Raw genomic sequence first — 18037 nt, 5'->3', positions numbered from 1 at the left:
GAGTTTCCTGGACAGAGCCCTGACCTTAACCTCATCGAACACCTTTAGGATGAACTGGAACGGAGATTGCAAGGCAGACCTTCTCGTCCTCCTCAATCTTGTGGAAAGCCTTCCCAGAAGAGTAGAAGCTGTTATAGCTACAAAAGGGTGACCAACTTCATATTAATGTCTATATATTTAGAATGTGATGTCATCAAAGTCCCTGTTGGTGTAATGGTCAGGAGTCCCAATACTTTCCTCAATATACTATGTATGTGTATATATATATATATATATATATATATAAGCATTCAAAAGGCATATTGCTTCTCTTAGAAGAATCTTATACCAGTATTGTCGGTATCGGACAATAGCACAGAAGTTGGCCGTCCTGAACAAATTAATAATATGTCAGTTTCCAAATTTTCTAAACAAGACAAACTTTTACATACCTATCTCTTTAACATATGATAGCTGAGTGGTCCCTTTAAATTGATGTGTGGTGCCGGTTGCAAATAAATGCAAATTTGGCTTGCATGTGATATTGACATATGACAGTCAGCTCCTGCGCGGGTTGGGGAGGGTTCCGAAAGTGCTTACATTTATTTCAATGGGAACACTTTCCAACCACTGAATTAGGCTTCAAGCCTAGTGTAAAGTTTGGATCCTTGATGCATTTACTTTCTTTGGTGCCTTTGGCATGACCTAGGGTAGTGCCACCAGCCACCCCCTCTAAGTCGGAGTTTGCACTGACCTAAAAGGCACACCTTCTAATGCAGACTATAGGGGCTCTGCTGAGTTGGCACAGCCACCATAGTGCAAATGAGACAGTTGAGGAGATCTCCCCTATAACTGGCTCATTGAGCAGTGGGATACTGAGGGCCCTGATCGTCCCGAGAAGGTGATCTATCCCCTGGTTTGGCAGCAGAGGGACTGCCACCTGCTTGGACCTGCCGCTCTAGATCTAATCGGCCTAGGCCAGAATGCTTCACTGATTTGGATGACAAATATAATAATTCACAGGTATTTTCCCAGCCTTAGCTTCATGGTTCTTTAGTCTATTTAGCTGGAATGCATACGACAGCCTTGTCAATGGCATCCACATGACTTTACCACCATATTCCGATGCTTTTTTAATATCACGTTATTATTGTTGTCATAATACAGGACAGAGGTTGCAGTTAACTTTGTCGGGGCACAGCAGGCCTTGGGTACACTTTCTGGCTTCATAAGATGAACCTGGAGGCAAAAATCACATTTTGCTCTTCAATGCACTTTACGTAGAGGTATAATCTTACAGAAGAATGATTTCACTATTTTAACATATGCACATTGGCACAAATTACGTTGCAAAAATAAACCCCCAAAAAGAGCAATTCTTACCTTTAATAAAGGCGTGATTCAGTACTCAGTGATTTTTCTCAGTTAATGTAAAGGTATTTATTTCAATGTTTGCTTTGGCAAAAAGGAGTTGTGGTTTACATTGGATACATTATTATCATGTATTTCGGGTGTGGACTTGGACTAACGCGCACAGAAAATGGATGACTAAAGTTAGATATATAAATTTCAGCATCCTGTCTGACTAGCTGTTACCTTATTATGAGAGTATAATAGCGTATTCATAGGTTGGTTGGTGACAGAAAGATTTAAAAGGGCAATATGATCAAACGCTCCTTTGTTGAGTGTTTGGAATCACATTATGGGGCTTAGTTTGTAAAAAAAAATAATTCATAAATGTATTACTTAATATATTCCTATTTTGAGTCTCTTTAGCTTACTCTTACCCAAATTATTATGGGATGTATCATACATTTTTAGAATTGCCATGTCATAGGGCTTGGATCCATAAATCAGTGATGTGATATTGTAGGATTTCCAGGTGGTGCCCATTTAGCCACACACTTTTATAACGTTGGAGTAAAGCATACGGCATATTCAGGCAGGCCATCTTTAATGATGATAATAATCGGCCCTTGAGTAATCCTCTCCTAGTGGGTCCACCTAGCCAAATTATATGGCCTGTTTACCTATTGTACAGTGCAGTGGAATATGATAGTGCTATATATATATATATTAATATATAATAATAAGGCACAATAGACGTTTGTGCATCCTGGACAGATATATCTCCAAAAGCGTGATCTCCCGAAGCTTGGCATCAGAACCAGGAGGAGGACGCAAAGTAGATTTGATGGATAGAAGCCCTGTCCTACAACGTTTCATTTCATCAGGTGTCAGCTAAAACAGCATTTGAGTAACAATACTTGATTGAAATAGTTGTGATATGACATAAGTGTATTTTATTGGGCTTGTTGTATTTGTTTTAAACATATATGCCATTTTTGTAAACTAAAATAGATAAGGATCGGTCAGAAGGTCCCTGGTCCTAATTTCTCACCAGTGATTGTAGGATGGCGTGATTAGTGGCATTCATACATGAGTCAAGAGGAAATGAACATTCTCCTTCACAGTAAAATGCAGAGTACCCTGGTGGAGCAATCACCCAGTCCTAAAAATACACAAAACAGTGTGTTACTCAGTATTACCATATATCAATGCTGTCTTTATTTCATGAGGAATTATTTCTGGAAAAGAAATTTACCAGCCATCCCAAGTCTCGGAAGCTGACGTATAATTCATGCCTTTTGCAGACTTGTCTGCTATCTGTGACGTGAATGTGATCTAAAATTATAAAGGTTCCAACAGTAGTTAATAATGCCTTGCCACAAAATAAGTAAGCATTCAATATGATACACGCATAGTCAAATGCAAACATCAACACATGCAAAATAATTAAATATACTCAAAAGTGGTTAATCTGAAACTGGAGTCATACATGCAAGTATGTTTTAATTATGTATTTAATCCCACCCAAAGAAAAAATGACACTGCACCATGTGCACAATCAGGGACAGACCAAAGATAGGTGGGCCCTGGGCAACACTGTTTAAAGGGGCCCCTTCCAGAATAATTATATACACACAGTGCATTAGCAAGCCATTGGCTTTCCTTTCTATAATTCTGGTTTATTCACCTATAGACATTTACAGCTCCATTCAGCCAGAGGTTGAAAAATAAGGCTCCCCAGCTAGCACAGGAACCATACTAAGGAGGCCAGGAAGGGGAGCACAGAAAGAGTTAAAGGCCTGTCATGTAAAGCAAGTTTTGGTTCCCTTAAAGCTGCATGTAAGTTATAACTGCTAACTGAAGGTCCCCACATGACCAATTGTCCATTTGATATGACAGTACAAGAACAAATTAGTACATTAGTCATAGAAGCTGCTCATACCTGGTAACTTTCTGGCTCCAGCTACCCAGGGCTTAAAATATGCCGGTGGGGCGGTCCATTCGTCATCATTGGGAGACATGCCATTTTTAATGGGGAAGTGGACTTTTAATGTGCCCTAGTGCGCAATGCCAGATCTGGCTGAATTTACAACATAGATTAGTGACGGTAGGGGGAGCCACTGTGTGGTGTTCAGTGTTGTCACATGACGCTACATTAGTGGGTCTGTGAATGGTCAGTGAGGTTAACTAAGAGTTAGTTGGGCTGAGTATAAGCGTTTTTGCGCTAGCATGAATGTGTGTGTGTGTTAGCATTGGTATGTATGTGCAAGTGTTTGTGAGCATAGATATGTGTTAGTATGAATGTGTGGTGGTAAAAAGTAGAGTGTTTTAAGCATGAGTGTGTTAGTGAGTATGAGTATGTTAGTGTAAATGTGTAAGTATATGTAACCAAATGTATGTGTGTTAGAATTACGGTACTATTTAAGATTGCGTAAGTGTATGTACATATCTGTGCCAGTCGTTACATTGGTGGGAGCAAGGCACCAGTTAGCTTTACATCTGGGCCAGGAGGTGCCAAGGAGGTATATTAAAGTTAGATAAAGAGGAAGAGAGAAATAATGAGGAAGATCAAAGAGAAGGGGGTGATAAAAAGAGAGGAGATAGATAGATAGATAGATAGATAGATAGAAAGAGAAGTGATAAGGAGAAATGGGAGTGATAAGGAGAAAAGGAGCAATAAAAAGAAAGAAGAGGAGAGATACAGAGAAAAAAGGAGAGTTTGGATAAAGAGAAATGGGAAAGATAATAAGAAATGGGAGAGATAAAGGGGGTAAAGAGAGATGGAAAGAAAGGGCAGAGGTAATGGGAAAGATAAGAGATATTGAGATAGGGGAGAATTATGAGAAAAAGGGGAGAGACATAGTATTTGTATCTTATGACAATTATGTCTTAGGGCAAGCAAGTAGCTGGATGCAATCTGGGTGCTGGGGCAAGTTCTGTGGGAGAAATCTGGGTCCTGGGCAAGTCCTATGCCTGCAATTTAGGGTGTCCATGCGCTATTTATTTGATCTATACTTTGAGTGTTAAGTTTGCATGTGATTTTTTAGTGGATCTATACCTGCAATGCTGGGTTTGTGTATTATTCACTTGCTCTATACCAGCAATACAATGTTTTCATGTGTTATTTATTTACTCTATATCTGCAAATTCAGGGTTTGTATGTCATTCAGTTGATAATACCTGCACCTATACCTGCAATGCTGTGTTTCTGTTTGTTGTTTAATAGATCTATACCTGAACTACATGGGGAAGGAAAAGAAAGGTGTGACACAATAAAGAGGGGACAAAGGGACTCTGGGCCTGAATACCTAAGGCCCGCCCTGGTGCTGGTACACAGAACATGTCTGTTTTTACATTTTAGTGTATTGTCCGTTTTTCATATTAAATGATTGCGCAGTTATTCATCCATCATTCCCATGATTCCGATCAAATCAAGGACTTGTAGAGACTCATTGAGCTTTAGAGTTACCTATTGGCCACCTCCAGTTAAGAATACACATTAACCATCAAGTCAATAATGTAATCTGCCAATGTTAGAAATTAATTTTGGATACATGTGTGCAAGATGCAAACTAGGGCAACACAGAGAAACCCACTGGACACATTACATACAGTATTTGGTCACAGATCAGAGCACTGTGAGCCACAGAGCATTTCTCACCGCACTTACCAAACCCACCAGGAAGCTTGTTTGGATGTGGCAAATCATTACTTTTCTTCTGTTGCCTTTTTTTAAGATGCTTGACTGCCCTCGTAGATCGGGTAGGATTACGGCTGGCACGGAAAAACGTTACCATGAAAGGTTGTTTGGAGCGAGGCCCACGTCTCCCTAAGATGCCTGCTAAACTTGGATCAATGCTTTGCCCTGCCACATAAATGAAAATGTATACCATTAGAAATAAAAAGTGCTGGGAAAAAGCAAGAATGAGATGCACCCTGAAAACCTCACTATTTAATTCCTACCGCATTAAGTTCCGCCAGAAATGGCCTACACCAACTAAACATTGTGTCATTTGTTGTAATATTACTATGATATTTTCCAGAGGAGTATCCACCTCACATAAAGTGCTACTTTACACAATTTATAAATATGGGCAAAGGTTTTTGCCCACCCCTAGAAATATACATCTCATTCCTTTTTTCAGATTAGATTTATGTTTACTAGTAGAAAAGTCAATAGCCTCCCAGCAGAAGTGGTAAAGGGTTAACACAGTAAGGAAATTTAAAAAATGCATGGGGTAGGCATAAAGCTTTCCTAAATATAAGATGAGACCAAATACTAGTTAGGGTGGAAGGCTTCTTCTATGCCATCGAAATCTATATTTCTATTACACCTTGTTAATTGTTGTAGTATTTAAAAGGGAAGTCTATCTATAGAACAACAGCAATTGTCTATTGCATATTTTTATTGAGATTACAAATAATAATACATGTTCACCGGTCAACATTTTTGTAACACATAAGAAATGGCTTGTTCTTGAAGCAAAAAAATACAATAAAAAATAAAAAAATAAAAATAAAAAATGCCACAGCAATAAATAAAGCATATTAAAATAAGTACTACCATATAATATGAATTGTTTACTTTTTTGTTTTCAAATGCAAATAAAGTGGGTATCCACATGACATTCATTAATACGAATCGGAAATAAAGACCCCCCCCCATTCTCATTTTTTTATGGCACCCGTATTTTCTGAAGATATGTGAAATTTGTGCTTTGTGAAACGTGCCATTGCTCTTCCATGATTTCAGCAAGGAAGGTGCTTTTTTTTAGAAGGTGTGGTTAGTGGCATGGTTAACGGGCCACCCTTGTTTACATGTGAATGAAGGACAACCAAAAATAAACATAAACTGGCACTTCATGTTTCTTGACCATACCGTCATCAGTCTCCACGTACAGGCGAAGTCCTAAGTTATATTTGGAATTCCGCAACCAGTGATTACTGGCAGCTGTGACATCAAAGACCAGCCACCCTTCATCTCCTGCCAGTATAGCTTCTTGGTCCAAAAGGGTTAAGTCAGGTTCCCTGCAATGGATTGGATAAGATTACAGTCACATTATATTTTGTGAAACGTTTAAAAAAGGAGATACGTACCTGTTGGCATGCTCCCTTTTTATCTCATAGACGCTAATATGAAGTGTCCGATTGAAATGCCGGGAAAAACTGTGCGTTTTGAAAAGTCGGAATTCCGCTGCAGTTACGGATTCTCCAGTTGGAATTTGAGTCATGTCAAATTTAAACTCCTTCCAGTATGGTTTCTGCTGGAAAATATCTCTGTCGTTTTCAACTGGAAAATAACATGGTATAACTAAGGAGCTGTTCCACATAGAAGTTTTTTTCCCAGCTTTCCTACATTCTCATATTTACTATTTAGTACTATAGAATACATCTTTAATAAACGTGTTCCTTTTTTTCAATAACATAGCATTTTGCTGTATTTTCGGAGGGAGAGGGTGTGCGTGGAGACTCTGCTCCAGGAGGCCAAGTTAACGGAGTGGATAGCGGGGCGAAGCGGACCAAGAAAAAATAAAAAATACAGAAGAAGCAAAGAACTAGAAGAGGCAAGAGAAGAAGAGAAGCTGCAAAAGAGAAAGAGTGTGATGGTGTGAGAGTAAATGAAAGCATGAATGAGTGGATGTAGGTGGTCAGACCGATGTGATATAATACATAGAAGAGGGCTTTTGAGGAACGACAGGACTATGTTTTTAGGCAACAAAATTCTTAGAACAGCACAAGCACAACCTCTACCACTTCTGCTTCTGTTCCAGCAGAAAACATCTGTCACCTTAAAGCCATTTTTTGTTGTCATAATAATAATAATCATATCCATAAGGCATGACCCACCACAGATGTGTGGAGCACTTGCGGCTATGGCGTGGCGCTGACATGCAAAGGCTTGAATTATAATTTTTTGCCTCTGTTTCTAAATATTTGCGTTTTTTTACAACACACTAGTAGGGTGTTCTGGTACACTGCTATGAAACGTGAATATAAGTTATAACATATGCTGTCCGGACTCTGGCCCATTCGTGGAACTTAAACGTGAGTGTCTGATTTTCAAAAGCTGTGAAACTATTTCCTCCCAAGTGAATAAAGTAATGAGTTTACTTTTCTAAATCTTTTTATGTGGTTCATATTTTACAGCTGTGCCAAACATTGACATATGTTGAAACTGACGGTAAATACATAGAGAATATACAGTGTATAGTGTTACCACAAGATCTATACATTAGAAAAACAAACAGTTCCATTTAACTGCAGAGTTCTGTACAAACTGAAGGCAACGCATACATCTTGGCAGTCCACTAAGTAATACCATGTTAGTAAGGTCTTTGATGGGATGCTTAAAGTTTGAAGATCAATTTATCTGCTATGCCTAAATACTTTTTTATTCCAGAGTAGGTCCATACTGGCCATCTGGCACACCAGGCAGATCGGGTGCTGCAGTATGCGGCCAGAGGCTGAATATACCCGGCTGTATGCTATGTGAGCATTAAAATGTAGCGTGGAGCTGCGCATACCCGGCCGCTGGCCGCACTTTCGTCAGTGCCAGAGATCAATATTATAGCATTTATTAAGCATGCATTGTTAAATTAGAATAAAAAGTGTATCTGAAATATTGTTCAATGGATCACAAAATGTATGCATTTGGACAATTATTTTGACCCCCATCTGTCCAAGCACTCTTGGAAGTGCGTATCTGCTTTTATATGTGCACTCCCCGGTTTTTAACAGTTTTGTCCATCCTACTTTGTGACCTTCATTCAAATTCAATGGGTTAGGAGGCAGTGATGTAACAAAAAATGCCAGGGGCACCCTTCAAGATGTATAGTTTGGGCCCGCAAGCTCATCCCACACACACAGACACAAACAGTAACATATTAACTCACACACTAACATACTCACACACAGTAAAATACTAACACGCACACCGTAACGTACTTAAACACACCACACTCACATACTTATACACACTTACTAACATACACACAAAGTAACATATTTACACACTAACAAATTAACACACACAAATCCTTTTTTAGACATACAGATATTTACATTTGTTGACACAGGAGGGAGTAGGCTGGGGTCAGCTCTTCTGCTCCCTTGTGGTCCTCACATGATGCCTATGTCTGAGCGCCAGAAAATGACTTCATATCCTGGTGCTCAGACTCAGTGTGCTGGGCCTGAGGGAGCGTGGTCCGTGGCTCAGGCCTAGCAGTATGCCCGGTCCAAGGGGTAGATGACCAGGTGTTGGGGCCAACCAGAACAGCCCCCCATGAAATGCAGGGGCCCTCCACTATGCCAGTGTCAGGAAGGGAAGACATGGGAATAGTAAAATATAAATGATCGTGCAATCCCCCCCCCCCCAGTTATACCATACCTCTATGACAACTTTTTTGTGGTTATGTGTATGATTGTTCTTTTTATGTTGTTTTTTTGTCCCACAATTATCTTATTTTTGTTTCTCTGTTACTATTAATGTATTGTTTTTGGTTTTAGGTTTAACAAGGATTCTTTTTCCTCATATATTTGTCAACCAGGCTCTGTGAGTAAAGTTTATATAAACGAGTTCAACAGCTTATTTCCTGTTTTACCAATCTTATAAATCACAACGAATAAAAGAAATATAAGAATATAAAAAATATCTAATCTAAAACGTAGCTTGGTCTTCGCCTACAGCATGTAACTGGAGCTTTCATTATTGTGGATGGATGCTCAGTTAGTATACCCCGCAGGGATTATTAAAGAAACCTCATTAGCCCTAACATAAAAAGAATTAGATGGACATAACAACTGTCCAATTTACGAGAACATCAATGATTATAAGGCATTATAGCGAGACACTGACGCATTACTAAATGATACCACGGTGAAAGATGTTCTGCCAAACCACCTCTCTTTATATAAATTGGTAAAAACATTACAGACGATTGGGTACATAGCGTGACCACGCATTAAACAGTACAAAGGATATGATTCAGAGTTCTGAGCAATCCTTACAAGTACCGCTGGGCAGGAAAACCTCTTTTTATGGCACACAATGAATAAAATAAATAAAATTACCTTCAAAATGACATTTTGTCGTACTCCCCGAAAATATTAATTAGCATTTAATAAATAACAGTTGTTTCATATGGACAATTTTCCGTGAAATATCTATGAAATAAAAACATTGGGTACGGTTGCTTCTTTTATTAGTTTACATTATATCTCCCAATTTAAACTGACCATACTATTAAGGTAGAATCGGTAAATATTTTGAAAGGGACAGGCCAACCATTATACGCAATTTAATGCATATAAGAGCTGTGTCAACATAAAATGCAGAATTAATCATAATGTCTGCCTGCCCTCCCAGGTCGTTGGTTTAAAGGAGGTGGATTTTTATCACATTAAATATAATTGATGTTAGTTTTAAAGGTAATATTCAATAATGTTGTTGGTATGGATTTTATAAGCCAATTGACTTTGGTAAATACATTAAATGGAATTATAAGGTGGGTTCTTTGCCCCCCAAAATATTTTATTATACATAACCCTCCCCCAAGACAATAGGCACAGATGGCTCTTTTATTAACGCAGATTGCAAGAAGTAGTGGAAGAAAATGGGGCATTTGTTGGCCCTTCTGGTTAAGGGGGGCTCCTGAGGACCCTCATTTATTTTATTTATTTTTAAATTTAAACTAGGTTTCAACTTTTTTGAGGTGTAAAGGTGTCAGTTGACTTACGTGAACGTTACCACACCTTATACACATTACTATTGCATGCACTTACATCTACTCAAAAAGTGTTGCTCTGTGAGTGTTGGCATGTAAGGACATGTTACGTTAGTCGAGTCTAGTCAGACAAGTTAATCCTCGACTGAATTGACCACACAACTTTTTAGTGAATCAAATCCAGTTCCTATTAAAAACAAAAACAGTCTAGGGACTGTAGTTAAAAGACAACAAATGCCCATCCCTACCTTTAAATTTGGTGATATACTGCATAACTAGTTATTCTTCACTTTTTGGCATATGGGCATACCTGGAAATGTTCTAAATAAGTTGACCTTGAAAATCCTGAAATATTACCATCTTAATGGCACATTGTAAAGATTCTATGTAGTGACTCGCAAAATGTGTTAACCAAATGCTCCTAATAAATGTCCTCATGGAAACCTTGACGTGTCATTATTTAAAAACACACTCATTTGATATTGATGTCGACGATAACATACTGGTAGCAAAATCATCCCATTGAGAGTATGGTATATGATCCCAGTATTGTAGAATAGAGAGCAGTCAGCTTCCGACTGCGTAAAATAGAGATTCTTCCCCTTCAGCCCTAGACTCTGAGTTTGGGGCAAAAACCCTTAGAATCAGGGTCAAACCCTCAGAGTTAATATGTATGCATATGGGCATCACATCTCTGTAAAACAATGAGGATTTATTGTGGGAGACATTCAGTGGGTCTGGACCTAGCAAACTTCTTACAGTTGTGCTCAGTCGTGACTTGGTCCAGTTGGAACTATCATCAGGTCATACCTGTGACCCCCTTCATTTTCAAATGTGACCCAGGGGTGACGGAACAAAGAAGTGTGCAGCAGAGAACTGCCAGGGGAGGTCAGAATTTGGGCTCCATTCCTGCGACTAGGAATTCAAACAACCACCCCAGAGGACACAATTGTTAAATGTCTTTCCCAGTTATCATGCAGTATTATATATAAAAGTATTATATAAAATACCTATAACTATATAGTCTCAGGCATACTACACTCATTTTTAATGCATTAATTTAGAACTAGAATTGCAGAGACTTTAATACATTTTAATGAATAATTGTATTATGAATGAATTATGTATTATAAAATGTTACAGTATTTTACATAATCATAATACTGCCATCATAGCATGACAGGCCAGCATCTCATTTACTCAATCGTGCACAGCTAATCGTGCATGTTTAAGCATCAAGAATCATCTTGTATTAACATCTGTAAACTTTGCATTGTAAATATTGACATTCATGCATTGCAGTCATGTGATATTTGATGTGTTCATATTTTGTGGCGTGATAGCTATATCTTACTTTTTAATTGGAAAAAAATTCCATATCTTCTGCTAAATATTTATTAAAGGAATCTGAGTTGGAATCATACACACGAACCTTTGTGTAAGCATTTGCATTTTTAATTTTTAAAAAATATTTGTATATCCTGTAGGAAGAATGTTTGCTGCAGTTTTCTAGGGCTCCTTTAACAGGCTTGTTTTCGTCCTCATCAGTTAACAGTCACAAGTATTGATCATAGCCTTACTGTTTGATGGATCCATTCGCTTTTTTGTCTTGTTACATTAATGTTTGATTAACATAACATTAGTCAGTACATACATAAGTAACATTTTAAAGCAACACACTCATACTGGAAACCTAATATTAGATGAAGAGACATGAGAGTGGTATTGTCACGCTTAACATTCCCTTAAATGCATAAAATAAATGAGAAGAAAAAATTATTGGGTTTTAAAACACCCAAGGTGTTTATTAAGCATGCTTATGTGCATTAACATCCATAAAATGAAATACAAACATTATCTTCCGATGAACACAATAAAACCATCTTCACGTTTGACTAAATGTAACCTGGACATGGAATTTAATGGATAGAAGCCCAGCACCTTTGCCTTCTATTTGGTGTCTGAAGGAAAGCAGCTCCTTCACTAAGGCAGACCCTGGAACACTGACTGTAAACATTAACCTGAAAGGGAATGAGGTTGGGAAGCATATTCCCTGTCGCTTCAGTGCAAAAAAGAAGACAATCTGTGCAATGAGCTTTATTAAAACCTAGATTAGACCTTGTTACCCAAGATCCTGACTTGCATGACAGTCAGCTAGGGCTTAAGCATATGCTGAGGACCCTGGGGAGTGCCCTGCCATTCCGTTTCATGCATGTCTTGCCTCCCTAGTAGCCAGACTATTCCTGTCTCATTACATTTGTTCCCTGAAAATATGTAACTTGCATAACTGCTGCTATATTAAAGTTGATATATTTTATATCATTACGCAGACCCCAAGGCCAATATGAGGGATACCCCATCATCAGACACACCACAATGGGACACCATTGCCAGTATGCCCGTAAAAAAGATTTGTGGAAGTCATTGGCACATTTAGTAACACATCCCTCAAAAAAGCCCGCTGTTACCTACTCTCGCTTTCTAATGAAAAAATATTTGAACCGTGGTGATGAGTAAATAGATGTACAAAATATTTCTTCCTTGATACAATAGTTCAAGAAATGCAGCGACATGTTAGCTAAAAGTTATATTATGTATCAAATCCTCAGGCAGTATAAGTATAATACTTGATTCTGTTTAGTTAGTTAAAATGATGACACAAAAGGAATGTAATGAGAGATAATGTATTTTAGATATGGTTGATACTTCGCTAGTACTACACAATTACTGGGGAACCTATCTGACCAGGTAGTTGCTTAGGTAAGCCAGCTCTGTCTCTATTGAGATCCCACATTCATGGAACTGTTATATTCACTGTAAGTGATCATCATTATAATTCCATTATATTGTGTAGCTTACGACACTCCAAATATAATTAATTTAATGCAATGTTAAAATGTGTTGTATGTCCTCTTGGAAGGTCGTCCTGCATGGCCCATGATCTTTCTGCATGTCCCCCTACTTCTATCAAATGATTAAAACTATTTAGTTGGTGTGTGTTTTGTTAAAGTGATTGTGCAAGAAGTTGTTAGTATATTTGGACATGAAATGTTTTGGATGCTGAGGAAATCAAGAGTTTCTTTTGGCATTGAGAAATGAGTGTCTTTCTTCCATCTTCCGCTACTTAGGTTCACTTCTCTAAGCTGCCAGCAGGCTCGGACTGGCCATCGGGTGGGCTGGGCCGGGCCGCAGCAGGGCCGGATTGACTTAGGGGCTGATGGAGCTGCAGCTCCAGGCCCCTACCTTAAAATAGGCCCAGTCAGGACCGGACTGACTGGGCCTATGCGGCCTCTACGGCCGCATTAACGCAGGGCATAAGGGGCACCTGCCCCTTAAGCCCGCCGCAACTGCGACCGGGTCCGCCACTCTAAGGAGCCAGGAAGCCCCCACCAGGGCCGGCCTTACGGGTGTGGGGCCGCACAGGATTTAAATTAAAACATCGGGGGTTTTTGTTGTTGTTTTTTTTTACTTTATTTAACATCCTCCATGTTAAATAAAGATTTTGTTAACTTTATTTAACATGGAGGATGTTAAATAAAGTTAAAAAAAGCCCTGATGTTTTAATTTAAGCCCTGTGCGGCCACAGACCCCTAAAGCCGGCCCTGGTGGGGGCTTCCCGGCCCCTTAGAGTGGCAGACCCGGTCGCAGTTGCAGCGGGCTTAAGGGGCCCTGCATTAAGGCGGCCGTAGAGGCCGCATAGGCCCAGTCAGTCGGGTCCTGACTAGGCCTATTTTAAGGTAGGGGCCTGGAGCTGCAGCTCCATCAGCCCCTAAATCAATCCGGCCCTGCCGCGGGCCCGGTTGCAGTTGCTGCTTGCTCCGGCAACAAAGTAAGTAGGGTGAGGGAGGGGGGTGCAGTGAGAAGGGGCAGAGGAGGGTTAGATAGTGAGAAATGGGGAGAGGGGATAGATAGTGAGAGGGGGTACATAGTGAAAAGGAGGAACATAGTGATAAGGGGCAGATAAGATGGGGAGAGGGGGTAGTGTGAATGCGTATGAGAATGAATGAATGAATAAATGTGTGGATGAATTGTGTGAATGCGTATGACAATTAATGAATTCGGGTGTGGATGAATTGCTTGAATGATTTGTGAGACTGCATTAATGAATGTGTTAATGATTTGTGTGAATGAGTGAATAAATGCAAAGATGGTACATGAAGGGTGGGCTTTAACAATAAATAAATAAATAAAAAATGGGCTGCTCAGGCTTAAATGCCCGGGCCTATTTTTCATCCCAGTCCGGGCCTGGCTGCCAATGAACTTTCATTGAATTGTTGCCCATTTCTCTTAGTAGTATTTTCATCTTGTAGGCTTCTAAAAGTGACACATCATCTATAATTACTAGCTCTCTCTTGTGCAAGGGATTCAGACACCAAATTAAAAGGAGCGCTACTTTTGGACCACATCACATGTAAGGAGTCCAAAAATAAGCTACAGAAATGTTTTTCCATATAGTGCTAGCACATGCAGACCATAAATATCCCTGATTTATGCAGATATATTTTGGTAGATAACTTACATGTGCCATGGCAACTGTATAAAATGTTATACTTACTAGCTTGTCCACAATTTTAATTTAACATATTTACATTTTAGCAATAACTTAATTTTAGATTTAAAATAGAATAAAACTGCATATTACTTTTTTAACATTCTTTTTTTTTTTAGCATTTGTCCATCTTTGAGGATGTGTCCCAGTAGTGTAACATTTGGTAGCTAAGTCTAGTGTATTTTTAAAATATTATTATACACTGAAAATATATTTGTATACTATTTCTTTCTGTCTCCTTACATGAGACAAAAAGTCAGGACCACACACCCAAGAGAAGTCAGAATGTTTTGTGGGTATCAATGTATCAATGTATCACATAGTTCTGCAGTTGAAATACAGTTAAGATAAAACCAATCAAATACATTTTTATAATTATTCTAAATTACTTAATTTCATAAATAACCATAACTAAGTCATAATGCCTTATTAATGACCCACCCAACCACATATGTAAACATACCAACTGAAATAAACATTATCATCTTTGGCCAAGTATGGATGACCACAGAAAGCTCTGAATTGGAAAACTGTTACTGATTCCATTTGGGTTGTTGGGGGTAAACTATTGGTTTCTATAGAAATTGTCTCATATTTTGCCACTTTACCCTGGAATTATATTACTACTACACTATATAAATATACTATAATACTTGTAAGTATCTTTATTGCTTAAAATATTTTACTCATTTTTTACAGTACGTACTAACCACGGAAGAGTGTGGGTGGGTTGTTTCCTTAAGAATGCGGTAACCTGCTCTTTAGAGTAACCTCGTTCACCGCAAAAGAATGATAGGTTGTGAATGCCAATATATAGTGCTTGTACTATTTGCGTAGCAAACCTGGGTACATTGTGCATTCACACATACTAACATTCTATTTAAGGCATAAACTGCACTTTTTTTCTGAAAATGTTGTCTTTACGGGAGAAAAGTTGAAGTGACAATTCGTTGGCCAAAGGGCAATAAGTTCCTATGTACACTATATGACCAAAAGTATCTGATCACCTGACCGTCACAACTGGATGAACTTGTTGGATATCCCATTCCAAAACCATGGGCATTAACATGTGCGGCTATAACAGCCACAGTTTTTCTGGGAATGCTTTCCATGAGATTTTGGAGTGTGTCTGTGGGAATTTGTGCCCATTCAGCCAAAAGGGCATGTGTGAGGATGCATTCCAATTCACCCCAAAGGTGTTCAATATGGTTACGGTAGCGTTCCTCCAAACAAAGTTTGTCAGACCATGTCTTTATGTGCACAGCAGAACAGTCATGCTGGAACAAGAAAAGTGGTGCCACAAAGTTGGAACCATACCATTGTCTAAAATCTGTATGTTCAAACCCTCCATTTGTTTCTAAAATTCAAGTCATGTAGTCAAACGTTTGCAAGTAGCATTTGAGTACAATGCAAGTTGAAAGTTGAGTTTAATTGGACTTCCAACTCATGCAAACTTGACTGCTGCTAACAAAATTACAACTCTCTTGAGCTTGCATCAGCTCAAGAGCAATTAGATTTTTATATCATATAATATTATATAATAATATATTATATAACTCTTTAACTAAACTTCAACTTTAATAAATAGACTGTTTTTAGCCATTTTGTTTGCTAACACACTGGGTAGCAAAATGTGTAGGTGAAATATATCTTTCTACAAGCTTCCTGAGTTTGAAAGCTTTCCCATAATGTCTTAGCTAAATTCTGAATATCTCTGCTTCAGGTATAATAACTTTATAAAAAATAACACTTCTTGCCTGCATCAGCTAATGACTAGAAGCTATTGATTGTGGATCATGTGTGATTTTATGCTGACGTATGGACAGACAGACACTTACTATGCAGATGAGGTTATTCTAATAAATATTACCCAGTCGTGTATATTCTATCGTGAGCATTCAACGTGGATTTTATGTTGTACGTTTTTGACTATGGACAATTTGCATTGAACAATGTGTTTATGAAGATGTGATGAATGAATGTTAGCATGAAAAAAAGTGTATATCTATGCTTGGACTAGGTAATAAAATAAATTCTGATGATTTTACAAGAAAAAGTTAGAGATCCAACCGGGATGACCTCCAAGGAAACCACTATTTGTTCTTTTCATAGTTCAATTTCTATGTAATTTCATTGCCATTTTCTACACTTATTTGTTGTTTATTCATGTATTGGTTGTATCAGCTCAATTGTGAGTTAATTACAGTTATATGCTGGTTTGATCAACTGAAGATGCTTTTTATTCAGCTTTTATCTACTCTGGGTTAATTTTCCTTAATTTACTAAATATTAAGGTTTGTAAATTAACCTGCCAATATCTGACAAAACTATTAGCCATTGTGTTCATTGTTTCACTTAAACTTGCTAAGAATATGGCTACAAAAAGTTAATATTCTATATATTGGTAAAATTACGTTTGCTACTGGTTAATATGCTGATGTTGGTGTCCTTTGTATAATAAATGATATCCTACCAACGTACCCTAAAACTAAATAGCGCAAGACTGAGATTTTAGTGTATACTAAGCATATTAGAACATTTGATTCCCCAGCATAAGAGCTTGTGAATGAATGACTACCTATTTTGATTTGTTTTAAAAATTCGCTGTCTTATTACGAGACGTGAGAAAATACTGTATTCAAAATTGAACAGCCAACATGAGCTTGCCTCCACATTGTAATAATATATATATTAGTATATGCATAGAAACCCACATAGCATATATTTTAAAATAAATAAAATCCCTGATTGTTGTAACAGATATGTTTCGTTCACATATTATCTATAGTAGTGTTAAAGGTAAACTTACCCATGTTGACGAAGCTCATGACAGTGTCAGCCTCAGTAATCACCGTACCTAGAGGTGGACTTTGGGTGCTTAAGGTTGTAAACAGACCCCGAGATACTCCTTGTGCCCCTTCTTCCTCTTCTTCACTGCACATAGCATGATAGAGGTCCAGCATGAAGAGTGGGGCCGATGAAGGAAACTGACCCCCACTTGGTGGCCGAGGTCTTCCAGGCAACCCCAGGATGGACAGAATCTCTCGTTGCATCTCTCGTTTTTCTTGCCCACTTAATTTCCTTTGAATAAAACTTGAGCGAAGATGATTTTTTACAAAGCTACTGTTGGTTAGATCCCACATAAACCAAAAAATAAATACCATGCTGCAGATCTTTTGAAGAGCACCCGACATTTTGTCACAAATAATGCAGCCAATGGTTGATATAATCTGCTGCCCAACTGTATCTTAATTGAAGTGAACCAGACTGTCAAAGAAGCATGAGACCTCCAGAGGAAGATATAATTGTATCCATTTAAGACATAGCCAGTTAAATTAGCCTTTGGAAATATGGAAATCCTTGTCAATTTTTTGTGTTTTTTTTTCTTCAGTCCATCTTATGTTGCAAAGGTTAAAAAAGTATGTGTGGTTTTTTG

At 38.3% G+C, this 18037-nt stretch overlaps 1 protein-coding gene across 2 annotated transcripts; it reads right to left on the bottom strand.

Moving 5' to 3' along the window:
* Positions 1-1068: 1068 nt before the first annotated feature.
* LOC149274316 (bone morphogenetic protein 8B-like) lies at positions 1069-17711 on the bottom strand. 2 transcript variants are annotated; one of them, XM_089505626.1, is made up of 7 exons: positions 17411-17711; positions 6427-6619; positions 6209-6357; positions 4991-5194; positions 2585-2646; positions 2381-2491; positions 1069-1218 (listed from the first exon to the last, which is right to left on the bottom strand). In XM_089505626.1, the coding sequence occupies exons 1-7, from the start codon at positions 17652-17654 to the stop codon at positions 1069-1071; spliced, it is 1113 nt and encodes a 370-aa protein (XP_089361752.1). In that variant the 5' UTR covers positions 17655-17711. The 2 variants fall into 2 exon arrangements, with proteins under 2 accessions (XP_089361752.1, XP_089361751.1); XM_089505625.1 differs by having other exon boundaries at positions 2585-2664; positions 5000-5194; positions 17411-17654.
* Between the last annotated feature and the right edge of the window lie 326 nt (positions 17712-18037).

Source organism: Sceloporus occidentalis, unplaced genomic scaffold, assembly GCF_023333645.1.
Source record: "Sceloporus occidentalis isolate IW3139 unplaced genomic scaffold, rSceOcc1.0.p SCAF_336, whole genome shotgun sequence".
Classification (NCBI taxonomy): domain Eukaryota; kingdom Metazoa; phylum Chordata; class Lepidosauria; order Squamata; family Phrynosomatidae; genus Sceloporus; species Sceloporus occidentalis.
This window is presented reverse-complemented; position numbering and strand designations above follow the sequence as displayed.